This window comes from Ammospiza caudacuta, chromosome 3 (assembly GCF_027887145.1).
Source record: "Ammospiza caudacuta isolate bAmmCau1 chromosome 3, bAmmCau1.pri, whole genome shotgun sequence".
Lineage (NCBI taxonomy): Eukaryota > Metazoa > Chordata > Aves > Passeriformes > Passerellidae > Ammospiza > Ammospiza caudacuta.
This window is the reverse complement of record NC_080595.1, coordinates 26,345,758-26,372,882: the sequence shown is the minus strand read 5'-3', so window position 1 is coordinate 26,372,882 and position 27,125 is coordinate 26,345,758. Positions and strand designations below refer to the sequence as shown.

At 39.5% G+C, this 27,125-nt stretch overlaps 1 protein-coding gene across 4 annotated transcripts; it reads left to right on the top strand.

Moving 5' to 3' along the window:
- Positions 1–26,921, top strand: RCOR3 (REST corepressor 3). 4 transcript variants are annotated; one of them, XM_058801038.1, is made up of 12 exons: positions 1–224; positions 697–753; positions 6,776–6,853; positions 8,326–8,378; positions 10,085–10,246; positions 10,604–10,728; positions 12,156–12,234; positions 14,871–15,089; positions 16,749–16,826; positions 17,613–17,670; positions 22,823–23,064; positions 23,493–26,921. In XM_058801038.1, exons 1-12 carry the CDS (start codon positions 83–85, stop codon positions 23,835–23,837), a joined length of 1,638 nt encoding a protein of 545 aa, XP_058657021.1. In that variant the 5' UTR covers positions 1–82; the 3' UTR covers positions 23,838–26,921. The 4 variants fall into 4 exon arrangements, with proteins under 4 accessions (XP_058657021.1, XP_058657020.1, XP_058657022.1 ...); XM_058801037.1 differs by having other exon boundaries at positions 12,156–12,252; XM_058801039.1 differs by lacking the exons at positions 1–224; positions 697–753 and adding an exon at positions 8,489–8,613 and having other exon boundaries at positions 6,826–6,853; positions 12,156–12,252.
- Positions 26,922–27,125: the final 204 nt, after the last annotated feature.

Genomic DNA, 27,125 nt, shown 5'->3' with positions numbered 1-27,125 from the left:
GGGCAACATGGCGGCTCCGTATTAACTTCCCCCCCCTCGGCAGCCAGCGCTACCGTCGCTCTCCCCCGCTCCTAGCCTTGGCATGCCGGGCACGATGGAGAAGGGCGCGGAGCTCTTGGGGGGAAAGAGCCGGACAGCCCCCAACGGCGCCAAGAGCAGCAGCCCCTCCAACGGGCACTACTCGGAGCCGGAGAGCGGCGGCGGCGACAGTGGCGACGAGCACGGTGCGAGCCTGGGGCCGCCCCGCCGGCGGCGGCAGGGGGGTGGCGGAGGCGGCGGGAGGGGCGGCGAAGCGAGCCGAGCCGCCTCCCCCTTGCCGGTGCCGGGGCTCCGCCGCTCCGTCCGTGCCGCGGCCGCGCGTGTGCGGGGCGGGGGGGGCGGGAGCGCGCGGCGCGGCCCCGCGGCTGCCCCCGCGGTACTTAACGATGGGGAGGGAGTGTCTCCCGGGAGCCGCCGCCGTCCCCATTGTTCCGCTGGAATAAACTCCCCCTTCCGCCTCCTCCTGCCCCCTCCTTGGCGGTCGTCGGGGCTTAATCCGCGGCGGCGGGCGGGGGGTGGCGGGGGGAGGAGGTGGCTTATTCCGCACGGCCGCGGCGGGGGCTCCGCCAGCCCGCCCGCCCGCCGCACGGCGGGAGCCTGGGACGGCGCCCGGGGACGCTCCAGCCCTTAATTTCTCTTCTCCCCTTTGCCTTGCAGATGTAGGAATGAGGGTCGGAGCGGAATACCAGGCGCGCATTCCTGACTTCGAGCCCGGTAAATGGCTTTTCGGCTGTAACCTGACATCTCCCGAGGCGGGAGGGGTGGGCTCGCCGCCGGGGCGGGCTCGCCCGGCGCTCTCCGGCGGCGGGAGGCGGCCGCGGGGCTCTATTTACGGTGCTTTCGAGCCTTTGTGTCGACGACCCGGTGCCGGCGGCGGGAGGCTTGGCCGGGGCAGCATCTGCGCTCCGGGGGCGGGGGGCTCCGCGGCGGGGGATTCTCACTTCATTATCGGCCGCATTATGTGGATCCGGCGGGAGGCGGCGAAGCAGAAAAAAGCTTGATTTTTTTTAAATTTTTTTTTTATTTTCCCCCCTGCTTGTCCTTAAACCTACAACCATAAAAAAATCTTTGCCGAGGGGTGATGGATGTTGTCGGGCACGGGTGGGAAGTGATGCGCCCTGCCGGAAGCGGAGCAGACCTGGCTGCTGGCTGGAAGATGCGCTCGGTGGGAAACTCCTGCTCCCGGTTTTGTGTGCTGTAGTAGCCGGGCTGGCCCCACAGTGGCAGCCCGAGCTGCTCTCCTCCGCCTTCCTCGGCCCCCAGCCCCGCCCCGAGCGATGTGGGTACGCTCGGCCAGCCTGGTACTCGGCTCTAGCGAGTTGATTGCGGGAATGCTGCCGTGCCTTGCTAGGCTGAGCAGGGAGCGCCCAGAGCGTTCAGCAGTTCTGCTGTAGCGGTGGGTCAGATGAAGCCTGAGTAGTTTGCTGCTCTCCAGGCAGGCTCCATGGGTGTGGGATGGTCTCTCACCAGAAGGGGATTGCCCCCGGGGTGCCTCCCGGGGCTGCAGCGAGCCCCTCGGGATGGACACCAGTCCCCGCCGGCCAAAGAAAAGGCCGGGGGAAGGAGAGCGCCAGGGCGGGATCAAATGAATGCGTGATCTTGGCTTAAGGGAATGCCTTCCCCTAGGAAGGAGCACGCAGTCCATGTCTCTTTGTTAATAAGGCTAATTGTTTGCACCCTGTATTTTTACATTGCCTACAGGAAAATATACACGGATAAAAATGATAGTTTCCCACCTCCAGCCTGGATTTGCTTTTCCTATAGGCCACTTAAATTAGAAAAACACCTAGTGTTTGTTTTTCTTTTGATTAAAAGAACTCTTCAGCCCTTGTAGGACAATTGAGGTTCTGTGGTTTCAATTTTGTAAACTGTATATGCAATAGTACCATCACATTAGTAACTAGAACTAATTTTGTGTTCTCCTATAAGCAGACTTTTTAGAGCTCCTAAGTGTTTCTGGGGGATGGTATTCAATTAATGCCTCTTTCTCCAATAACTAGGGTTAATATATACTCACCCTATCAGATTCCTTAATAATGGAAATGTTTCTTTAATAACTCCTGAGTTACAGGCATAATGTTTTATTATGAGTTATTATCCTTCTTGGTGTGTGTATTTTGCTTATTAGGGCAAGAAGGTAGTGATTTATTTTGGAACACCTAAGTCTTACAAAATAAATTTAAAAGTCCGTCAAGTTTAAAAGTACAGCACTTACCAAGTTAACAGATTGTTTATCTGAGGAGATATCAGCAAGATCTCATTCTTTCATCTCTTTGGTTTTTTGGTTAATTTTTGTTCTGGTGAGTTTTGAGGCATAATTTCTTAGAGACAAAATTCTGTGCCCTTACAGGTACATTCAGACGACTTTTTGTAGCAAGTGAGGTAATAAGCTCCCCTTTAGTTCCAGGTTTGCATATATGGACATGGCACTGTATTTGATTATCCTTAGTTATGTTTCTTCTTGGAATTGTTCTAATGCCTTTTTTTTAGGGTTTATCAGATACTTTAAAGTATGTGTTTATTTGCAGTACTTTTGAGTGCTGTTTTTTAAGCCCCTTGAGATAAATAGGTGGGAGAAGGGAATCAGTGATGGGTAAAAGTAGACATAATTCTAAGACACAAAAGTCAGCCCTGATAAACCTACAGAATACTAAAATGAGTGGAATAATACCAAATCCTTGGGTTTCACTTAGCTTGTCTTGAAAAATAGCCATAAGCAATGCTCTACAACAATACACTGAGGGACAAAATATTCATGATTAATGTTGTGATGGCAGTAAACATGTTTTAAAAATTTAATTTATGTATAAAACAAGATAATTTTTTAAACAACAAGTGGCACTGTTTCTCAGTGTCTCATGGAAGAAGTGGATTGTGGTTGGAAGCAGCAATTAGGCAAAGTTCACTTTAGTATACTCTTACCCCCTCCACACCATATTATTTTTACAAGCAAACTTTCAGATAGAGCTTAAGAGAAGTAGAGTTTTTAATTGTCACCAACTATTACAGCAGTGAGAGAGATTTTGTCACTGCAAGAAACAATTTTAGTAAGTAAACTTGGGTATTTTACTTTATCTAATTTGCTGAGTTAACATACCACCTCTTGCACTCAGTTTTTTGTCTCCTCCTCCTGGTTTTACTATAGTATTTTATATTCTTGGTGAAAATTTTTCTGCTTGTGTTTTCTGACCCACCTATAGATCCAATTGGATGTTACAAAGCTGGTATCTTTATATTGTGGGTTGTTTACATTCTTTTGGAAATCACAGTAGAGAATGCACCACTCTGTTGTGTCAATCACAGAGAGCTGCTAGAGAAGTTTTATTCTACTCAGACTCAGACTTCACAATGGTTTTAGTATGAATTTTGCCTACTTAATGCTGAAATACTTCATTTCCCATTTACCCTCTTTTCAGGGCTGGACCTGGGGCTGTCAGGAAGAATGTTTTGTACCATTTAAGGTCACTTAGGAAAGCATTTGTCTGTATGTCTTTATAGCTTTTCCCTCTCTAGTCTTCTGATAGGAAAACAGGCTTTTTAAAATTGAAATTATTAAATGGTGTGGGGAAGGCTTAGTCTTAAGCAGAGGAAGGTACATTTTCTGCTGGAAACCAACATGTTGTAAATTGCCATGCTGCCCTGCAATGCCCTCACTGTGTCCTGTATGTTTCTGGGTGATCACTTTATTCTCAGTACTTGGCATCCTGCATTGAGCTGCACCAGCTGTGCATACCCAACTTCTAGTGTGAAGCTGCAATTTAGAGAGGGTCAGTTTGCTGCTACGATTTCCCTGTCCTGGAAGTGGTGCAGAGTGCCTGTTGGTCACCTTCAGCTGGCTGCATTTCCTGACTGGCACTGGCAGAGGGGTGCAGCAGCAGCTGAAGTGCAGAAGCCTCTTCCTCAGTGGCTTGGAGGTGTGTTTTGGGGAGAGGGAGACTTGTTATTCTTCACTTGTAGCTCTTGGTCCTTCTCTTCCTCGCTGGCTTTCAGGTCTTCTAACACACTTTGGTTAATGTGTTGCAGGGTATTTCCAGCCTCCCTCCCTTGTAAAAAAGATCGTGTTGCCCTTGAGGTGTAACACAGCCTCTTTGGGGGTTAGGGCTGCTTCCTTGAGTGCTTGGGGAGGCAGGAAGGTAGGTCATGGTCTTGCATATGGAGATGATGCCTTAAGTTTTAGTTTTTGTATTTTTCAGATTCTGTGCTGCCTTGGTGTGTAGTTCTGAGCTTCATATTAAGTGTTAGTAAGTTCTCTTCACAGGGCAGTTAGACAAAACAATCCTTTTGCAGCTTGAGAACCAAGGATACAAGGACCCAAGGTTACAGCCTTCAGGCCCAAAAAGCATAAACAACAGTGAATTGAAGAGAGCAAACAAGGAGGATGGGACTTCATAACCTGAAGCTGTAATTGGACAATTAACCCCAATATGTAAACTTATACAAGTGTGAAACCTTGTGACTGGTTGTCCATCTTGTGACCTTTTTGCGTCCATCTTGGGTGTAGCCCTGGCCAGGCTCTTGTACTGCCCAAGGTGTATCCATTGAGGCCTTTTAATAAATGCCTGCTTTATTCTTTTAGCTCTGTCTAGTGTCTGTTCCAGATCACCTCTCAAGGCATCAGAGATGGAGGGACATGCTGTGCTGAGATCAGGGTGCCTTCCTTCAAGCTACCTGTATGCATCTCATTATTCCTTTGTCATCCTGGCTTTTCTTTGGCAGTGTGAAGGTGCCACCTGAATGGAAGCAGATGTGATTCCTGCTGGGGACACAGCACTGTTTTGAAAAGGGATGTTCTAGTGGTTGTTGCTTGTTTGTCATGTGAGGGTTGCACCTCATCAGGGGAGTGTCACCACATACACGATCTCCCGCAGGCACAAGAACTCTGAAACTATTTTTTTTTTGCTTTAGTACTTGAATATTCAGTATCTGGTAATATCCATGATATCCCCTTGTCTGCGAGTATCTTAAGTTTAGATATTTTTTTTTTCCTCATAACCTGAGATTCTAATACCTTCTCTGGTGGTCCTGCTTTCTCCTCATCTTTAGGTAGAACGAAATGCAGGATAGTGGTCATTTACTTGTGACCAGAGAAATGTTGTGCCTGTAACAGCTTGCCCTGCTCTTCATGAAGTCTTGCATTCCTAATAACTAAAAATGTCATGCTTTTTTATTCTAAAGTGGAATGTTATATTAAGGAGTTCATTCTTGTGTACCAAAAACCTTTCAGAGTTTAGTAGTGCTTATGCCTTGAACCTGGTGCATTATGAGTGTACGTACATTCTTAACCTGTTACAGAGTTTATGCTGCACTGAAGTTATCTGCCTTACACATCTCATTTTGGAAAGGCACGGGAGTTCTTTAATTAACTGTTTTCAAGTTCACAGTTGTGATGGATCAAGATTGCAGAGATGATAGCAGATACAAAACACTGCCAAACCGAGGAGGGAAGAGCAACAAAACATAGTACATAAAGGGAAAGCATGACACTGTTCTTTTTTTAAGCACGGGGTTTGGTTTTTTATTTGCTTCAAACAAGATGTAGAGCCTAAATATAAAGTGTGTGAGCTTAAAATGGAGTGAAAAGTTACTTGTTTCACTGAATAAAAAAAGCTGTTCTTCTCCAATAAGGATGCAAGGATTTCTCCTCTGAGGGTGGTTACTCAAGGAATTCATACTGACATTAGATATAAATCCAATTGTTGAGCAATATCTTAGCGAGATAAAGTGTTGTGAACAAATAGATTATAAGGGGCTTTATGTTTTAGACTACATTTGTGCAATAGTAGTGGAAAGTGGCTCTTGAATGAATGCTTTTACAGTATTGGGGAGTTTGCTTTTACAGCATGTTTTCAAAAATCATATGCTCTGATGTAGTGCTTCAGTGTTTGTATCAGTACTGCTCTGTCCTGATGGGTTGGGTAATTTGTATTGCTTCCCTTTCTATGTTGATGTGGGGGTAAAGAAACCAAAACCAAAAATTACTTTTACATCTAACTGCTTTCTCCAGCTGTGCAATTTGGTTGACTATGAGTATTAAAATTAGAAAATTAGAAAAAACAAAACTAGAGGGAGATTAACAGAATTGTTTCTGGTATAGTTGTTAGTATAGTTTCTCCTTGAAAGGGATCAGGGATGGTGACTGAATTGTGGCTCTTATCTATTTTTGTTTGTTTTATGAAGTCTAACTGACCACAGCAGGTCCTAATCCTCCTATGATAGTGATAAATGTTAGAGCCCTAACAGACAATCAAACTGCAGGAGAACAAAGTTGCATCTTTTCCAACTTCACAGCGGGTGTATTTAGATATGAGAAAGAGAAATTCCTCACTATGGGGTGGTGAGGCACTGGCACAGGTTGCCCAGAGAAGCTGTGGATGCCCCATCCCTGGAAGTGCTCAAGGCCAGGCTGGATGGAGCTCTGAGCAGCCTGGTCAAGTGGAAGGTGTCCCTGCCCATGGCAAGAGGTTTGGAATTAGAAAAGATTCCTTCCAACTGAAGCAATGCACTTAGTGGTTTAATTGTGGTAACCAGGATACTGTCTAATATTTAGTTGTACTTGAACATCTGAAGAGTAGTGTTCAGATTCAGCCATTTGATATCTTAAGGAATTAATTGTGAATTAATAACCCCCCCCAGTAGCTGGACTTGTTACTGTGGTTGGCTTTTGCTTACTGTCACATAGTTGTTCTCTAGATCATAGTTATTAAATAAATACTGAGAGTTACTTGTTTTCTTACAGGTGCCACAAAATACACTGATAAAGATAATGGAGGGATGCTTGTATGGTCTCCTTATCATAATATTCCTGATGCCAAGTGTAAGTCCTCGCCTGCTTAGGAATTTGGGTGCTTAAGTAAACTAAATAACTGTTTCTGGTGTGCCTGTTTGTCTTTATTTTACACACAGTGAAACTGCAGATAATTAAACATAAGGCTTCTCTTTCTTTATTTAGAGAGCTCCAGGTAAAGCAAAGATGATTATTTCTTATGTTAGTAAAGTCTTTATTTCAAATCATACTGCCTATTTTGTATTATCATCATTTTCTGTGAGACCTTTTGTTATTAATTAAAGAATAAGATATCTGAACATGAGGAACTTGCTGCTTTAAATTCCTAGGAGGAGGAGTTGCAGTGGATGAATTTAGAAAAGATTTGTTGAGGCCCACTTCAAGGGGAAATCATTACTGCTGTCACAGAAGGAAAAACCAAACATTTTTGCCCTTTAGGAGTGACCTGAAATACAGGAGTCAGCTGACTAAATGTGATCAGTTATCTGTTTAATCTAGTTTAAACTTGTTTCCTCTGCTAGAATTTCCCATATGAAATATAGGGGAGTAAACTTTGAGGATGCAACCATGAGAACCTCATCCTCAGGACAGTTTCTGTCTAATACCAGTAGTTAGAGATTTATGTCCCTCTATGTTTGAGGGAATCCACCTTTAACTACTGCAGAACAGTTAGAAATAAAATACAGCTGTGATCATTAAACACTTTTTTCATTCCTTTAAAGTACAATTAGCTCTTTGCAGCAGCAGTGCACGGCAAGGGTGTCCCTTGTCCAGTTCAAGAAGGAGGATTTGATTATTTCCTTTTCTTGAACATGCTTCCTTTCACTTTTTAGTTCCATTTAATTTTGAGCTCTAGAAGGTGATTAGGAAAATGTTCTGTTTAAAAATAAAGTGGGACTTAATTTCAAAATTATGAATGTTCAACTCAAAGCTGGCTCTAATATTGCTAAATATGATCTTTAAAATTTTATTCCTTAGTTTTGTTATCTAATAATTGAATTTTCATACTTTCTATTGAAAACTGACTATGTGTCATAGTTAAAATCCATATTGGTTAGTGAAAGCTATAGTAGTCTTGAGGATATGCATAATCATTGATATAGGATCTCCTTGCTGTAATTTTCAACATGTTTAGGAATACAAGCAGTAGAAGTAGTTAAATTTAAAGCTAACTCAGAGGGGGTTCCAGAAAGGCATAGCCTTTCAAGAACCAGCTAGTCTGCCTTAAATAAATAAATAATGAGCCTCTGTGGTTTTGTTGTAGTAAAAATATGAAAGAAAGCAGAATTAGCTTGTGTAAACAGTTTATAAAATTAATTGTTCAACAATGGTCATTGGGTTTATTTATTATTAATAAAGCTGTGAGTATATTTAATATTTTGGGGGACCTGGGCCTATGCAGTGTGTTAAAGCATGGGGAGACTTTCCCATGTTAGGTTGTTAATTCTGTCATAGAGCAGAACTAAGTATTAAAGAGTAATTCTGACATTGCTTTGTTACAGTGGATGAATATATAGCAATAGCAAAGGAAAAACATGGATACAATGTGGAACAGGTAAGTGCTGTGGAATGAGAGTGCTCATTTAAAGGATTTTTTTAATATAAAACTATAACACAACTTATTTTTCCCCTTGGTTACCATTAATTAACGCTGTTTCTCTTCAGGCACGGCAGCAAACACTGCAGTTAAATGGATCTGCATACAGTTGTGGTCTGGATTCTCTGCAAAAGATTGAGCTCTTTGTTTTCATGACATGCTCAGCTTGTAATGTGCACTTTTGAAAGGTTTGGTATGTTTCTTGATACACTGGGCATGTCATGCAATTGTGTGTGTATATTTAGCTGAAGAGTTTCTTAGGGAAGCAGCTTACAAATTTAAAGTTTAACATTAGAATGGAAATATGGTACAATTTTGAACCATTTATTGATAGGCACTGAAAAGGTTTCTTTCATATTGAAAAAAACCTGGAAGCCAACTTCAATTGAGTGGCTTTTTTCGGAGGCAGGACACCAGACTCAAGTTTTAGCTCTGAAAGCAACAAACAAGTTCACTTTTTATTTAACAGCCTTTGGCTACCATTCCTTAAAAAGTTGGGATAAAACTTTGCTGGTCTGCATGTTGTTCTATCACAAAATTCTTCATAAATTCTTCAATTAACCAATCTGTGTAAAAGTGAGGTTATCTGTTGCAAAAAAATATTTGCTGTACAATTGAAAAGAAGTTGTATGATCAAGTTTTGGAGGATGGAAGCTTGCTCATCAACTGCTGTCTGACAAAGAGGCTGCCAGTGTTACAATGTCCAGAATATACCTGTGGTTTGGTGTTACTTCTTTATGCCTTGACTTCTGTTAGGCAAGAGGAGGAACTGATGGATCTCAAGTCTCCAAGAGATGGATTTCCAAAATAACTTCTGGTGCAAAACATTTGTAGACTCCTCACAATGGAACAGAAATTCTCTTTGCAAGCGGTGTTTGTCACTTGCCATTTTAACAAGAGCAGAGTTTGCTGTGTGCAGGTTGTTAGAAGATGTGAAATCAGGGGGTTGGAGAGATGCTGGTGATCGTGTCTGTGCTGTGTGATTGAAACTGGGTGGATTACATTGCCCAATTCCCATGCCCAAATCTTGGCATCGAATCTGCCTGTGGTTCTCTGGCAGAAAGTCTAGTGAACATAAAATCCTTTTAGACTGGCTAGAAATGAAATTGTATAAGAAAATATATTTAAATTTTGCTTCTTTATTAGGCGCACATGACAAAGTGGCCATGCTGTTATTTGTGGATTGGAGAGTTGTATAAAGACCGCTCTCACTTTGAACTCTCAGACTTGCATTCTGGATGATCCTCCAGCTACTGAGAAGTATTTTTGTTAAAAAGCATTAATACTTAAAGTATTTTCTTTCTTGAGTGGGCTGGTAATAAGGGCCTATAAGGGGCTGTGTAGGTGATATATGCCTGTAAAGTAAGAAAGCAGGTCAGTTTTGAGCCTCTCAGCCTAGTTCAAGCTGCTCTAGAATTACTGCTGCCATGCCAACCTTAAATTGTCTGGCTTTCATACCATTAATAAAGTATAGATGTGCCCACTGTCTCCAAAGAGAATTTTGTAACCTATGGTAAAGAGCCAATAAAATTGTAAACACATTTTGAGAAGGGATTCTGCTAGTCAAATTTTATTTCAAGCAAATAAATTGCCTGTTTTTATTAACTTGTCTCAATGTTTTAGAAAATTGACTAAATCCAAAGAGGGACTATTTCTTTTTAAAGGCTCTCGGCATGTTGTTCTGGCATAAACACAATATTGAGAAGTCCCTTGCGGATCTCCCCAACTTCACTCCTTTCCCTGATGAATGGACAGTTGAAGATAAAGTCCTGTTTGAACAAGCATTTAGCTTCCATGGAAAGAGCTTTCACAGGATCCAGCAAATGGTAAAGTAATATTTTAATCAGAAGCATTAAACAGCTCAGATGCACTAAGAACAAAGGCTCCTGTTGGGCTGAAATTTCATGTTGATTTCTGTGTAAAAGCTTCAGGAAGAACCTTGAATATAAGATTTAATTTAATTTCATCGTGTGTCTTGGACATGCAGCTTTTTCACTCTAATGAAAAAAGCCTTCTCCCCTTTTCAAAAATGTGTATGAAATACATCCCTCCTTTCAATCTTATCAATGCATTTAAAATATTGTTTGAAGTTTTATTTGTTTATAAACGGAGCAGAATTATAATTCTGGGTTTAAAATTTAAATTTTAAATTTAAGTGTTAATCTGTTGATGAATTCTTCTAGCTCCCAGACAAGACCATTGCAAGCCTTGTAAAATATTACTATTCTTGGAAAAAAACTCGCTCTAGAACAAGTTTGATGGATCGTCAGGCTCGTAAACTAGCTAATAGAAATAATCAAGGTGACAGGTGAGTTTTATGTTCTTAAGTAGCTAACCAGAGACTGAAATCTTCCTAAGTAAAGATGTGAACTAATTTCTAGCCATTGTTTCAGTGTGAACCATGTGTTTCAGGTTTGAACCCCTGTTGTGCTATCTCTGGTTTTAGCAAGAGGTTTGGTGCCTGTGCTTTAAGAACTTTATCACTCTGGTCTGTGTGAGTTGTAATAGGAGATGGGAGTGTTTTAATGGATAACTGTAAAAACAAGGATTTAAATCCTAAAGTCTGTTACTGTCTGTGCAGGAGTGTTTTTGTGGGGGTGGGGTTGGAATTTTCTTAGTTTGCATTTCTGAGCTAATATGGAACTACAACTGAAAGCACAACCAGTATAAAGAGCTGACACAGTTATAATGCCTATGCATTGTTTTAGAACAAAAATTTATATAAGTTGTTTTTTAGAAGACTTACAACTGTTATCAGAGAGAATTAGAGCTCAGAGTGGTTTTGTTGTCTTGCATAGAAGGGAATAACATTTCTCACAGTTATTATAAAATTTAAATTTTATTGTGCTCAGTATATGTAATAATTAACTTGCACTTTTTAAAAGGTGATATGTGTAGCATGTATAAGTAATATAATCTATGTTTATATGGGAAGCTGTAATTTTATGTCTATAGATAATTGCTTAACTGGAGAAAAAGGTGTCTTTTTAATTATATGTTATTTTGAATAACTTCTGAATCTAAAGTTCATATGCTTATTTAGTGATTCTATTTCTGAAAAATAGCAAGCTAAAATTAGTTTGCTTTTAAAATAGCAGTTTGGAGGGGTTTGGTAATAACTAGAAATTTTAGTTTGTTTTTGCATTAATTTATTCAGAAATTATATTGTCAGAATGACTGGATTGGGCTCCAAATTGACTGTTCTCTTTTTAACCTTTTCTTTGATTTAATTCAGTAAATTTCATTTCTCTCCCCTAAATTGCTAGATTTTAAGCACGTCCCATGTTTTCCCATCATATGCCCTATGCTCCCCACAGACTTCAGCAAGGGTTTGTTCACCTGGTGCAGTGGTTTGAAAATTGGTCTATTAAAACTAATGGGGCAAATGAAAGGTTATTTCTACCCTTGGTATACAGTTGGCCACATAAATGTTCATGCTGGCACAAGAGGTTGAATTGAAGAAAGGTGACACCAAAATTCTTGGCAGCAGTACCAGCACTGCTTAAAGTAACTTTGAAACTGTGGTTTTTGATTGCTTATTTATCATAATAATTACTAGAATTTAATACAGGAAATCATGCTTGTAACAGCTGAGTTTTGAAAACTACAAATAATGTTGAGATGCCATATTCTCTGAATAGATAAATTCAAGTAGATAACTCTTAACCTGGTGCATACTTAGATTTGGGTTTAAAAAGTAATAAAGTGACCAGCTTTTTTATAATCTGTTTTTAGTGATGATGATGTAGAAGAATCTCATCCAATGGATGGAAATGATAGTGATTATGATCCCAAAAAAGAAGCCAAAAAGGAGGTAACAGATAACTTAATGGTGAATGTCAGTTTGTTTGTTTTAAGTGAATGTGTTACTGTGAAGACTGAGTTGTAGTACAGAGGTTTAGGTTTCAACCTGCTGAACTCCCAGGGTCTTTAAGTAGTCAGGATCTTGATGATTTCTCACTGAAACAAAATTGTATCATGTATTTTTGCTATTTTGTGGCTGTAAATGCATCTCTCATTGCCTCCACTGTGTCCTGAGAACTCTTCAATTTTTGTGAGAGAAGTATCCTCTCACAACCTAGTAAAACAGGTTGTATTTGCCCTCCTTCAGTCTTGTTAATGTTTACACTTTTACTGGTTGTGAAGTATTTGAATCAAAATGTTTTCTTTGAATTTTAAAATTAAATTACATTTTTCAAAGAACAATTTTGTTGTTTGTTCAAAGCCACAATGAGGTGATGCATTTCAACTAATATGTGGTTTTACTGAGATGCTTTTAACTAATAGATGTAGAGGAAAAACATTTTTGTCCTAATGAGCACTTACTGTTAGCTTTACAGATGACTGCTGTGTTCAGGGTATGTTCAGGTTTTAGGAGTTGGAGTTCTTGTTCTAAACATTAAGCTATCTATGAACAAGAGTAGAAAAACACATTTATAAGTGTGTGTTTAGTTGTTTCTTTGATCAACTTTAAGCATATGTGTTCTTCCTAAATCAGCCAGTTCATGCTTCTCAAGAGTGAGACGAGAGGTTATGCAAAACTTCAGCACTCCCATGAAGGGGTATCTTGGATTATGAATAAAACTTTGCACTTTTCACAAAAATAATATTGAGTAAGGGACTGATAAGTTTAGCTTCTGTTCTGAGCTTTGCAGTGACCTTCAATGTATCCCTTTATCTACTGGCCTTGGGGGAAAAAGGACAATTATCTCTTTCAGTGAAAGCGTTCAAGATTACTTTTTTAACATGGGCATGTTTTATAGTACTTGCAATGTCACATGGTCTGATAATGTACCTTTTTACTTTTCTCTGTTCTAACAATGTCCCTGCAATCTAATGGTTGGAGTTGCTGCCTTAGCCATGTCTAAATAAGGGCTATTTTGCTCAATTTACTTGATTATAGTTTGAATTATGACATGCAGTCCAGAATGCAAGTGGCATGTTGATAGACTTCTAGGAAAAGGACAAATAGATTTGTAGTTTCTGATGAGCTGTTTGGATCTGCACAAGATAATTTTGTGATCTAATAGTTCTGGTAGGATTTGCATGCTTTCACTTCCTAAGCAGAATATAAACTGAGTAGGCTGCTTGAGCACACAGAGCAATGGAAACTTTCTGTTACCAGATGAAACAAATATAACCTAAGCTCTCTGTCTTGGCAAGACAAAATTATGAGAGAATATTTTTACTTTAAATCCAGATTGAACACACAGGAACTGCAATTTCATACTGAAAGAGCAATGCAGAACCAAAACCCAAATAAGTATAAACAGGGCAGAAGTAAACTTAACCTTGAATTTTTTGCATGTCAAAGATGTAATGCTCTATATCAGTTTTCTGGGGAAGAGCACATATCTTAAGTGCTTTTAAGGTGGCCTCTATGAAGTCTGTGGGCTGGATTAAGATGTTCTATTAGCTGGGGAAGAGAATGTGGCACAAGGTCAAATGTAGTAAAACATTTGAAGGCTCTGTTTGCTGCTCTGCAATACTACTACAGAAAATAATAATAATGATAATAATAATGGCTGCTGCACTTGGTTTTGCAGTCACTGTGATCAGATGACCACCTCCTCTTAACATGCATGGGTGCCAGCAGGCAGGAGCAGTAGGGAGCTGCTTGAAGTAGGGAAAAGCCTGAATTCTCTTTCTGTTCTGGTACTAAGCATTCCTTTGAATTAGAATATCCTTGCAGAGCAAGTAATTTTTGTGTCTCTGCTTCTGGGCTATAGGGAAACTACTCAGTTGCTCTGAGGGAGTCACATACATGCTGAGAATGTTTAGGTGCCCACACATACCAGAACAAAGACTTAATTTCCTCTTTGCCATTCCTTTCCTTTCCAAAGAAGCAAATTATCAAGGCCCATGTTTTCTAAATTACAAAGATTTTTATAATGTCTGCAGGGGTATGTCCATACTCTCTCTCCCAAATCCCAAATCAGCTCCTCCTCATCCCCCCAAACCAGACAGCACAGTCTCTATGTGGAGAGTGCTTACAGCAGGGAGATATGTAATTTTGCATTCTTCTCCTTTAGTATTTGCCCTAATTATTCATATCTGATCAGAAATAAATGTGTAAAGTCACTGATTATTTGTTTTAAAAACAAGATACATACATGTATATAACTTATGTAAGAGATCCATAATGTTTGCCCTTTGTCACAGTATTCAGACTGGGGTTTCCATACCATTTACTGTATTTGTGGCCATATTAAAAAAACGTTTTGAGAACTCACCTTTCTTAGAGTCATGCAGGCTTATCCAGCAGATGACTGGTATGCTCCAACTCATCTGCAAGACATAGTTGGATACTACATGCAAAGGAGGATGTTACCTTAAGTTTTATTTGTCATAAATACGACATTACAATGCTATCTGATACTTCATTCTTTTTAGTAAAGTTGTATACAAGATACTGTTATTCTTTAATGATTTATTTCTTGTAAATTAAAGGGCAATAATGAGCAGCCTGTTCAGACCAGCAAAATAGGTCTGGGTAGAAGAGAGTATCAGAGCTTGCAGCACCGCCACCATTCCCAGCGTTCCAAATGCCGGCCACCCAAAGGCATGTACCTGACCCAGGAAGATGTGATAGCTGTTTCCTGTAGTCCCAATGCAGCCAACACAATTCTTAGACAGCTGGATATGGAACTAATCTCATTAAAGCGACAGGTACCATGGGTTATTGGTCTTGGTTTGTTTGTTTGTTTGTTTTTTTTATCTCAGATTGTTCTGATTGTAATGGTTTTGAAGATTCTGAAACTTCTTTAATGTGAGTCTTCCTCGTTTTGTTCCACAGTTACCACCACAAATGCTGGATAGTAGCTGCTCTTCAGTTTTGTTTTTTACGTTCATCTGCTCTTTTGGATAAAATGAAGCAAGATTACTTTTTACTTTTTTTTAAAAAAGGGTAGCATTAAAACAGTGCTACAAATTTGGGGACAGGAAAAATCAAAAGTCACATTTGATTTGAATTTTTTTTTTTTTTTTTACTTTGTTAGAAGTATTTGTTTGAAAAGCAAAAATGAGACCAATGGAGCAGAGGAAGTTACATTTGTTATGCTTTAAATTGTAGCCATTTTTATGGATGTCCTTTCCCACATACTATGAAAGTATGAGAGGTGTGTGGAACCCAGATGTGTAAACCTAGTTATTTGTGTTTGAATTGATAAGTTTTCTACTTCTTATTAAATTTAGAAAAGCTTTTTAGTCTTCACCTTTAAAAGGAAAATTGCCTGCATCCTTTGCATAAAGAAATTAAATTTTGGCATTTCAAGTTGAAACATGTAATTATTCAGCTTCTAAGGGTACAGTAGTTATGTGCATGCTTGCTTTCTAGGAGCGAGGGGGCTACAGAGTCAAGGCTTATCTTCTGGAATTTCTGCCTCCTTGTAGAGCTGCTATGTTGCAAAATCACGGAGTGAATAAAGGTTTTTTTTTCATGGGGTTTTTGCTCCCTTATGTTCTTTTACAGGAGAAATAAGCTTCTTTCTGTCACAGCAGGACTCTGGGGCTAAATAGCATAGGTGGGTTTCACTCTTTAGCCTTAAGTGTAGGTGAGTTTCAGCCTTGAGGTTGTGTTTCTCTTTTCTCTTTTTTTTTCTTTTTTTCTTTTTATTTTCTTTTCTTGCAGTGATCTCAGAGATGCAGCCTTTGGAATCCCCCACTGAGTTGTCTGCTTTTGTGTCCATGCTTAAGAACCCTTGTAATAGCTGTGCACCATAGTATGCAAAACTATTTTCTTACCTATGTTATGTGCTTCAATGTCAGATTTAAGTGGTTCATAGATGTGTATATGTTCAATTTGGAAGGTCTGTCCTTTTTATGAACTAAGAAATACTTAGAATAATTTCAGGAATCCCCCCTAATTAAATTAGAATGATCTCAGGTCAATGAAAAGCATCTGTCAGAAGGAACTAACTGAAAACATCTCATGAATTTTTTTTTTTTTTAGAAGGAAGAAGTTAATAAGTTAATATATGCAATACAACTCATGTCTAAGAATGAAGTTTTGTGTCTAGAGTATTCTTAATTCTTCAAGAACCTATGCATCCTTATCGAAAATTACTTGTTGTGAACAGCTTTTAATATTCTTGCAAACAAATTGTTGTTTTGGAAGACTGGCTTAATTTTTTTCTCTATAGTTAACTGATGTGTTTTGTTTTGGCTTTTTAAAGTTTTTTTGAAACAGTTAAAAGTAGTGAAGCCTTAAACCATAATATTTCTCTTTTTAACTTAGGAGGTACACTTGTGGCAATCCTAGTGAAGATAAATGTGTAAAGTGACCAACTTTCTTTGTGGAGCTGATTAACTTTGTTGTTTTTGACCAAGGTTCAAAATGCTAAGCAAGTAAACAGTGCACTTAAACAGAAAATGGAAGGCGGGATTGAAGAATTCAAACCTCCTGAGGTAAATCAGAACAAACACTGAAACTTGTGTCCTTGCACTTACATTAGTGGGAAGCTGCAGAAATGTGTTTTGCTACAGCCTGGTGTTTGCACTCCAGCAGCAGCTTAAACAGGATCCATTAAATTATATGCAGGGGGGAGTCTGGCTTCTTTACAAGAAATCAGTGGTAGGCAATTTTTAATGGCAACTGGTTGAAAAAAAGAAGCAGAAAAAACTGAAATGTCATGTCTGTTCACAGTAATAGGGGGCTGAAACTGAGCCCTGGTACATGGGGGCTTTTTGGATTAAAAATAGGTAATGTAGATTGCCAGTAATAAATGGTGTTCTGTGTGAAAACGTGACTATATATACATTTTGGCATCTAAAATGAATGATGTATTACTACTGAAGTTCTGGTTTTGCTTGTTTTAAAGGCTTGGATATGAAACATAACATGAATGCAAAATGCTCTAAACACCAAGTCCAAATAGTTTAGGTAAATGTTACTGTAAATTCAGACTCTGTCTGCATAAAGATCATTAGCTTGTGCATAAGTTATTATGTAGCTGATACTAATACTTACAATAAAACAGAGGAAAAACTGCTGGTATAGTTTTAAGCTCAATTCCATAAACACTATTTCCTCTGCATGAAAGCAATCTTAAACTATAAATCTTTTGCTTAATAAGCAAGGGGTTGTTACCTATTTTGCAAACTGTAGTGCAAGTAAAATAGATTGATGCTCAGATATCTTGCAGCTGTTGAAGCAATTTAATGATCTTTGTGCCATTTTTCTAATTTTAATAGTCTAATCAGAAAATCAATGCCCGTTGGACCACAGAAGAGCAGCTTCTTGCAGTACAAGGTATGTTAACAGTAGCAGCAAGTTGAAATGTGATGCAAAGGATTTGAAGAGGTGCTTAGACTTATATTTGTATTTCCCTCTAATGCAAAGCTAAACTTTATCTGATCACCAGGAAAACAGCAAAACTCTTGAGAATATTTAGAACATTTATTCAAGCAATATGACGTTAGGCTTTCTGTTACCCATGTTAAATTTCAAAGAGAAGAGCTATGCAGCATTTAACAACTGTATTAGTACTAGAAAGTCCCTTTTAATCATCTTCTAAATCACATTACATGAATTTCTCTAATGTGGAAGACTAAAGCAGTTGTTAAAGTAATAAAATGTGAAGCATTTAAGACATCTCCAGTATCCTAAGGTAGGAAAAAGCAGAAGTAAATCTGCTTTACTGTTGCTTTTCTCTGTTCATGAGGGAGTAATGGGCAGGTATCTACCCATCAGGCCTTTTAAGATTCTAAAGCTGGATATGGATGTTTGACTAAGTCTTACTGGGCTAAAACCCCAGCATTTTCTGATAAGCTATTCATACAGTTTATTTGCATTTATTTCATTTATATAAAGGAAAACTGACTCTTGTATTAGCAGGCACTGCCAAATCAAGGAACATATAAGGGAAATGTCTGGAGATGCTGTCTTGAAGGCACGTATTGACTTACTTACGGGGATCATCTTTTATAAAGATAATAGCTCAGTTGTATGTATGTGCTTTATTCCTCTGTATTCTTCACCTTGAAAATGAGAGACTAGGTTTTAATATTAAAATATTCAGTGGATCAGGATATCAGTGTAAAGTTGTCAGGTATGCTATACCTGGTGCTTATTTATTAGTCAGATGACTGAACCTAAAGTTAGGTTGTTTTGATGTGTGAATGGAAATGCAGAAAGACCTGGTGAGTGTTAAATCATGCCTTTCAACTTACATACTTCATGCTTGGATTTGCACCTCCAAACTGTCCTCTGTCCTAAGTTCATTCTCTCACTGTTAATAAATATGTCAGTATTTTGTTCCCAGATGCAGCTGAAGGAGATGTCTCTAGTATGATAGCCTAGTAAAGACAGACTTGCTGAAAGAGTGGGAAAAGTCCAAGGTCATTGTTCCTGCCTTGGAAAGAAAGGATTCAAACCATCTTGCCTTTTCATAGTTTAGTTATTGGAGTTCTGTCTAAGCAACAGTTTGGGAAGTGATAAGAATACAGTCAGGTTTTGTTAAGCTATGACACTGTGACCAACAAGACAAATAACTAGGGCCTGAGCAAAAGAGAGTGAGGGTTGGTGGTGACTCCTTGGAGAGGAGATCCAGCCTTATGGTCTCTAGGGATCTGGTTCTGTGTTTTATAGAGGTAGTCAGCCTTAAGGATGGGATGATAAATCTGTTTTCATTGACATGTGCTTATATGTATTGTTTCCTCTGTGAACTCTTTCCCTTATAAAATGGAGATGAGAGAGAATCTTAATGACAAGAACAAAGTGTTCTAATTATCCCTCCCTTACTCAGTGCTTGCTCTCTCTCCTGGAATGAGAGGGCTGTCTCCCATGCCTCAGGCTGAGGACCCTGATTTCTTGCTTCAAAGCAATTCCTTGAGGTGGTAGACTCCAGGCATGAGGGAGCCATGCTGTGTTTTTCCCTGGGTTTATTTTCAGAAGGTAGCCACAGTTGCTCTGCTAAAAGCTTCCATAATGTGCATTAGGCTTGGATTTGAACCTTGACTTGAACATGGGGACATTTAGTTCATACACTTTAAAATAGATTTATTTCATTAAATGTATTGGTATATTTTGGCATATTGGCTTTTAATAATTTTACAGAAATCACAAGCATTAAGCAGGTAGGTGGCACTTACATGATTTGTTCATTTGAATTTGGACACTAACTGACCAAGGAGATTGTAAATATAATCTGCAGTAATATAATTCTGGTACTGTTTTTTGTAAACATGAAAATACTTATCTGCAGGCTAATCTCAAGGGATTGCCAGTAACTAAGGAAGAGGTAATGAGAAAACCTATTTTAAAATAGAGCTGTGTGTAATCTTAAAAGCAGTGTGGGTGCCTGCAGTGGGGTTGTGGACTCAGATTTACAATCTCTGAGCCATTATATTCACAGTATAATTTATCAGCTATCAGTTCAACTTTGAATAGTTGTTGAATGTAATGGGCTAGTTCATCAGTTAGTGTTCTTAAATTACAAGATTTTTTGTGCTGAAATGTATAAGAATGATCATATTTTCAAACTAAGATATTTGCCATAAAAATGCAATTGCAAAAGTGTTTTAACACTTGTTTAAGACAACAAATTTGCATTGTAAAGCTGTGCGTGACTTTCATGGCATTGCAGGGAAAAACAGTTGGGACAATCAGGATCTAACTCAACATAAGATAGTTGCCAGGAGCACTGTAATCCCATCACAGTGGAGCTGCAGCTCCCATTAACTATTTCTGCCTTCTTGTGGTGCTGTATCATATTGCTTTGCACCCTGATTAATATTGTGTTGGCTGTGCTGTACAACATGAAGCAGTGTAAACAGAATCAAACTTGGATTTATGAGTTTCTCCAAGAGAGACATTCAAGATAAAATGCTGTAATCAAGAGCATGCACGTGTTCCAGTGTACCTTTGCAGCTGGATGAAGTTCTGAAGAGCTTGAAGGATTCCTGTGATCTGGGCTGCTTTCAAATGAGCTGGGAGAAAACCATTCATTCATACATGGGAAGTGAGGCTATGCAGTCCTCCTTTTTGAGCTTCACTTTCATCAGCCTAATAAAATTATTGAATCACGGTTTGAACACGTGAGAAATAATTTGGGGGTGTTTAGCACTGAATTTGTATAAGGATGCATAAGAAATGTGCACCAGTTTGACAGGGATGGTGACTTGGCAACAACTCTTAGAGATATGCCATCACCTTAGACATTAAAGTTTTATAAACACACAGTGAATTTTCTCTATTTCTTATGTGGCTTGAAAGGCTTTTAATACCTCATTGTGGTAGAGCAGTGGTAATAACATGGAAAAGAATCCAAAGTGAGCAGTGCTGTGTGCAGCTAAACTAAGGAAATTTTAGTTTATTTAGATTTTCTTTTCAAGAGTTGGGTTCTCAGTGAAGGCAAGAACACCTTGTTTTCAAGCTGTTTGCTTGGAAATAGACTTTAAGACCTTATTTTTTGACAACTCGAGCTGAAGATAACCAACAGGCTCAGTTGTTTTGCAGATTAAGGGAGGAAAGAAGTGTAGCCGCCATAGTAACATAAAAGGCTGAAATCACTAAAAGTCCATATTAGTTTTCTAACAGAAATGTGCTTTGTTCGGCTGGGCACCTTGCTCACTTGATTAATTGTACAGGATGTTACATATATTGCAGGGGATGTTTCATGTTCATTATAAATAGTAAGGGTGGTAATGGTAGGGCAGACAAAGAATTTTAAAATACTGGAGGCAATGTTGTGTGGGCACACACAGCTTTTAAGGAGTACAGCTGATACCTTGTACAGCTGATAAAGCACAGAGCCAAATCCCTGTCTTTGCTTTGCCTGGATCCATGCCCTCCCACGTGGCTCTGAAATCTTTCCAAGGTTCCTGCAATCAGGAGGGTTGTATTCTTTTGTACACCCCAGAAAAAGATACTACATAATGTAGCTGGGCTCCTGACAGCTGAAACATCAGCTTCAGCCACAGAATTTGTTACTGTCCTGGAGGTGAACTTTTCTTTTAAATTGCACAGAGTGTACATTACCACATCAGAAGTGCCTAATAACAAGGAAAGTAGAAAGGAGCAGAACAAACTGAAGGTCACACTCTTCACAATTAAGTTGAAAAGGAACATAGCTTTCAGATTTGAAACAACTCTCACTTTCTGAACACTTTGCTTCATTTTCTGAAGTGAGGCATGAAATCAGGCATAAATTTCTTTTCCTGTAATGAGAGATTGCCTGTCCTCTAAGAACTGTAATACGTTCCAAATGAGTTTAACTATCACAAGCTTCACAGGAGAAGTCAAATTGTAATCCTCTCATGCATAACTGACAGCAAAAAAAAGCCTTCTGTTTACTCAGTCTGGAACAAAACTGGTAATTTCTTCAGGTCTCCAAACTTTTTGACACTTGTAATTAAAAATATACTTTGTGCAGCTAAAAGCTGTGGTCTGCGAGGTGGGAGAGGTTGAGGGTTTTTTTTCTTAAGCAGGAGAGGGGAAGAACTACACACATGGCCTAAATATAACAAAATATATATAATTTTTATTATAATTCAAAATTTAAGTTAAAAACAATGGAATGTTGCACTCTATTTTTTGTATTATATTCAAATGTAGTTTTAGAAGTATTTAAAATATATATTGGGGTTTTCTTTTCAAGTGCTCATAAACAAAAGCGATTACTGATGTCAGTACAAAAATTAATGAAAAGAACAATGCAAATCTCACCTGTCATGCTGCTTATCAGTAGGGGATTTAATCATGGAGGGTTTTGCTGGGCCATCTTATAAGCAGGCACTAGTAGCTTAAATATATTTACATTCTCCAAGGTTTGTTGGGCAGGCTTTGTGGGGTGAACACTTGACAGTTGCTCTGTGTGGCCTGAGTAGAGCATGTCACACATGCAGGAATGAGCAGTAAATTGTGATTACAGAGCTGTGCCCCCTGTTCTGCCCTCTGCCACTCCTGCCCCACTGGCCGTGGGAAAGGGCCCTGTGCGTGCAGCTGGTGTGGAGGGAACCTGTAGGAGCTGTCAGTGTTCGTCAGCTGATATTTCTAGCATTTTATTCTGTTTACAGCCATTCACACGTGCTCAGTCACCTCTCCTCCCCTCCTGAGCTGATTTTGGGCTTCTGCCCTTACTGTGAGCACGCTGAAAGACTCGCTCTGTTTGTCAGGGACCAGATCTCTGTGGTTTTAGGTTGAGAGATTTGGTGAGTAAGCCAGGATCTTTTAAGAAGAAGGGGTAATAACTTTTTAACAAAGTTCTTGAATTGTGTGTTGATAGCTGTGCTATTAAAAATTACTTTGTTTTAATGGAAATTGAGGCCTTCTCCTAATGGAGAAGTTCTCCTAATTAGCGAGCCCTCGGTTTGCAGGTCCCATAGGTTCTCTCTGTAAATACATCACACGTAGCTGTGTCTGACTGATTCTTCACAGCTATGTTATTTACTTTGCCTTCCAGGTGTCCGAAAATATGGTAAAGATTTTCAAGCTATTGCAGATGTAATTGGCAACAAGACTGTTGGCCAAGTGAAGAACTTCTTTGTAAACTACAGGCGTCGGTTTAACTTAGAGGAGGTATTGCAGGAATGGGAAGCGGAACAAGGAACCCTGGCTTCTAATGGTGATGCTTCTGCTTTAGGGGAGGACACAAAAAATACTTCTAATGTGCCATCAGGAAAGAGCACTGATGAAGAAGATGAGGTGTGTTTTGTGTACCAGAAATAAGTAAGCATGGGTTGAGGAACAGCATTTTATGTAGTGATAAAATATAAGGTTAACTGGTGTGGAGTGGCAAACCGCATTCTAAAGAATGATGATGAGCTTGCATAGAACTTCAGCCAATGCCGTTAACCAGCCGGGAGCAGGACCGCACCTTTGATAGTGACGATCACGTTACTGTTTTACCGTTAAAATACACTTCTTGCTCTAGAAGAAGACTTGCTTTGTAAATATTTTTAGTTCTGCTGTCCATAATGTTTTGGTTGGTGATTTCTTTTCAGTAACTTCTCGGTTCTTTGGTTTGATTTTTTTAAATGCTGTTTCCTGTGTAGTGGCCAGTGGCAGCCCAACCGCGTGAGGTCCCGGCCGGGCCGGCCGTTCACACCGTCTTGTCTTTGTCCTTTGCGCAGGCACAAAGCACTCCGGCCCCTCAGTGTTTAGGCCCTTCACCTCCAGCACACGCCTCTGCTCCGGCCCCTGCCGCTCCCGTGGCAGCCCTAAACCAGCCGCCCCCGTTACTGCGCCCGGCGCTGCCCGCCGCTCCCGCTCTGCACCGCCAGCCGCCGCCGCTGCAGCAGCAGGCGCGCTTCATCCAGCCGCGGCCCGCGCTCAACCAGCCGCCGCCGCCGCTCATCCGGCCCGCTAGCTCCGTGCCCCCCCGCCTCAACCCGCGGCCCGTGCTGGGCGCCGGCAGCGGCCAGCAGCCGCCCTCGCTCATCGGCATCCACACAGAACCTCAGTCCACTCTGCACTGAAGGAGTGCCGGCGCCGTTATGCTGACTCCCGCCTTTGACAAATTGGATCCATGTACTTTTTTCTCCCCTTCGTTATTCGGAAAAAAAGAGCGAGCCTTCACAGGTATCAGACCAGTTTTCCAGAGGAGCGAGCTAAGAACTAGACACGGAGCGACGTCAATGACCACCTGTATAAAAATATTTTTATGCCGAAGACTTGTACAGCAGAACAATGCCTACGCTGCAGCCCTCCTCTGTATGAATAACTGTTGAAGGAAGCTAACTTCTTAAATGAATAAATGTTCAACACACCAAGATTTTGTTTAACTGATTTTTACTCTATTTATTTTATTACGGTTCTTTATAGTCAAGCATCTAACTACAGGAAAGTAGTCTGGCAAATCTAGACATAGATAATATTGTAGGAGACTTAAATGTAGTGATGGGGTTTTTTGTGTGTGTGAATTTTTTAATTTTTTTTTTTACCTTTTAGCGAAAGAAAATAATGGTTTTAGATTCAGAATGTTTGACCCTGTTTAGATAACAGCATTTCACACACTTGTAAAATGTAGGTCTTCTCTCCATGTTTTTCCCAGAGCATCTTAGCTTGTTTTAAAAGGTACTGGCTTATTAAATGCTCCTCTTTCAGAGTAATCTGAAGACTCAGTGAGCTATTGTACCAAATTTATTAAATCTCATGCACGTTCTACTCATAGAATTAACTGGAAGTAGGAGTCCGGTTTCTTGCTGCAGTCCTTTGGGCTGAGCAGGATGGAGTGGCAGCAGCTTCCACCACCCAGGGGGATGACAGGACAGGAACCATCTAGCAAGAAGTATTAATTTAATTTGTTATTCTGCTAATTCTTCTAATGTAAGTACAGTAGAATTCTATTCCTCTGAGAATGACTGTCTGCAGTTGTGTATGTTAGATCACTGATACCTTGCTTGAGCATTAATGAGGGAAGTGTAGAGGCTGGTGGTGCTGGTAGAGTATCATGAGAGTAGTTACCTCCTGCCAACCCAGTCTTACTTTTAAGTGATTATCTCTTGACTCCTGCTATATTTCTGACAAAGTTGATTACATGAGCTGAGGGTATTGGGGGAAGGACAAAGGTGTTTGTTTATTTTATTGACTCAGTAAAACCTGCATATAAATATTAATATTGCTTCCAAATTATAGGAGTTTGAAAGAAACTCATTTCACTGCATTCTCATCTGAAATCTTGATTGATGCCTAATAATCTTTCAGGGCGTGGGTTGTTTTTTTTGTGTTTTTATTTGTAAAAGCAGATGCCTCTAACCTCCAAGTAAACGAGGCTGCAAATATGAGTAGCACTGTTTGAAACCATGTGATCTGAATTAAGCTATTGAAGAATAATGCATTTTGATTATGTAATAATATTCATGTTGACTGTTGTACTATTTTGAAAGGTTTTTTTGCTTGTAGCCGAAATTATGTCTAAAAGTTATTTTAACTCCTTTTTGTTTTTAACTAGATTTGCCCTTGACCAAAATGAGACTTCTTATGCAAATGGGATGTGCTCTCCCTAGGTTTTTTTCACAGATAAATTAGGTGGTCTAATGATCAGTTTAGCAGCTGAAGAAGGTCTTTTTTCAATGTGCAAAAGCAAGTTCTTTTACTATCAGATTCTATTTTATTTGAAAATCTAGTATTAAAGTTTGATAGTTGTAACCTGAATTGAAGTGTTGACCTTTATGTTTTAGTTCTTCATTTTAAAATACTCTCAAATAAAACTTGAGAGATTTTTCTCTCTGAAGAGCTTTCACTGGTGTGCTGAGGTGTCATGCAAAAGGTCTTTCTTACAAATTTTCTTTTGCCTCAGAGTAGGTGCTTAGCCACTATGTGAACATCAGATGATCCAATGTCTAACTAAAGCAGAATTTTAAAACAAGCACCAAGGAGTTAGTGGTCATGGAAACTTGTGTTCTGGGAGTCAGGAGTCTTTAGTGTGCCCTCGTTAGCTGCACACAAATCTGGCTGCTCTCTGGTCTTTAAAACCAATGAAAAACCAAGATGGTACATTTTTACAGTTCAATTGTTAACAGTGGTAAGATTCATCTTCGGGATTTTTTTTCTTTTTTTTTTTTTTTTTTTTCTTTTTTTATCTTTTTTTTTTTTTTTTTTTTACTTTAAGCATTGAGTCTCCCAGGTGTGTGTATTGTACATCTGCTAATTTTTGTCTTGTCTCTTGTCGATAGACTTCAGTATGCAGAATGTTGGGTGTTACAGGACAGTTGGCCACCACCAACTGCCATGAAACTGTTCAGTACATTGTAATTCCGTTTAATCTTGTTTAAATATTCTATAACTGGGCAAAGGTGCTGTATTTGAAGGGGGTGGGAGGGTCAGAGATAGGTAAGGTAGTATTTCTTAATTTACCTACACTGTAGCACACAGTAGGGAACTCCTAGCATTTGTAGTACTAAATAAGTATGTACATAGTAAAATGTCTTTATTGTGTGCTTTGCAGAATATGTGCATACAGTTTGCACGTCCTGTTTTGGGGGGTAGGGTATGTTTTAAGCAGTGTTTGCCTGGAGAGTGATTTGCTTGCTGCTTAATCAAAGGATTAAAGTTTCAAAGAAATCTGTGTCTTCTATTTTTATGTACCTTGTAATGGTCTAATATGTTAGGGCCCTTATACTGTGATTCTCTTCTAAATTCATTTCTATTTTTTTAAGAATTAGAAATAAAATTATACAATGGTGTTGATTTCAGTGGGAAATTTCTTTTGCCATAGTCTCCTGTTTTGTCATGTAGTAATGAACTCTGACTTCAAGGTTGGCTTAATTTTGTCACTTTAAAAAATGTACAATGTTTGCACACTAACGTTGGGCAGAGAACGTGTATCCTACATTGTTCAAAGCTAATGTAACTCTACAGCTTTTTGTACAGTTTATTTTAGTTAATAAAGCAAAACGGTACTAAAAAATTACATTTTACAAATGCAAGGCATAATCAGAACAACATGTATTCAAGAAACAACACTTGCAAAATATGGATGTACAAGAACTATCAGATTTAATTGTTGCACTTTAAATCAGAATGGGTACGAAGTTGAGCAGGTATTTCTGCATTTAATAAAACAATCACTAAACATTGCACATCATAGTAAAGCAGTTTAATTTGTTGCTCCTGAGCAAAAAGAAATAGGTACTTTTGTCCTTAGGGTTTTTTTCATCCTTAGAGTGTTGGGATTTGTCTTTACTCTGGAAACCTCACAATGCATCAAGAACAGAACGCACACCAGTAGCTTGCAGGTATGGGAGTTTGTGTATGGACAGAGA

Bases quoted from the DNA above. Each gene is read 5' to 3' on its own strand.
- RCOR3 (XM_058801037.1), top strand. From the start codon at position 83: ATGCCGGGCACGATGGAGAAGGGCGCGGAGCTCTTGGGGGGAAAGAGC. The intron at 17,671-22,822 runs GTATGTTAACAG...TTTGCCTTCCAG, and splicing joins GCAGCTTCTTGCAGTACAAG to GTGTCCGAAAATATGGTAAA. The intron at 23,065-23,492 runs GTGTGTTTTGTG...TCCTTTGCGCAG, and splicing joins GCACTGATGAAGAAGATGAG to GCACAAAGCACTCCGGCCCC.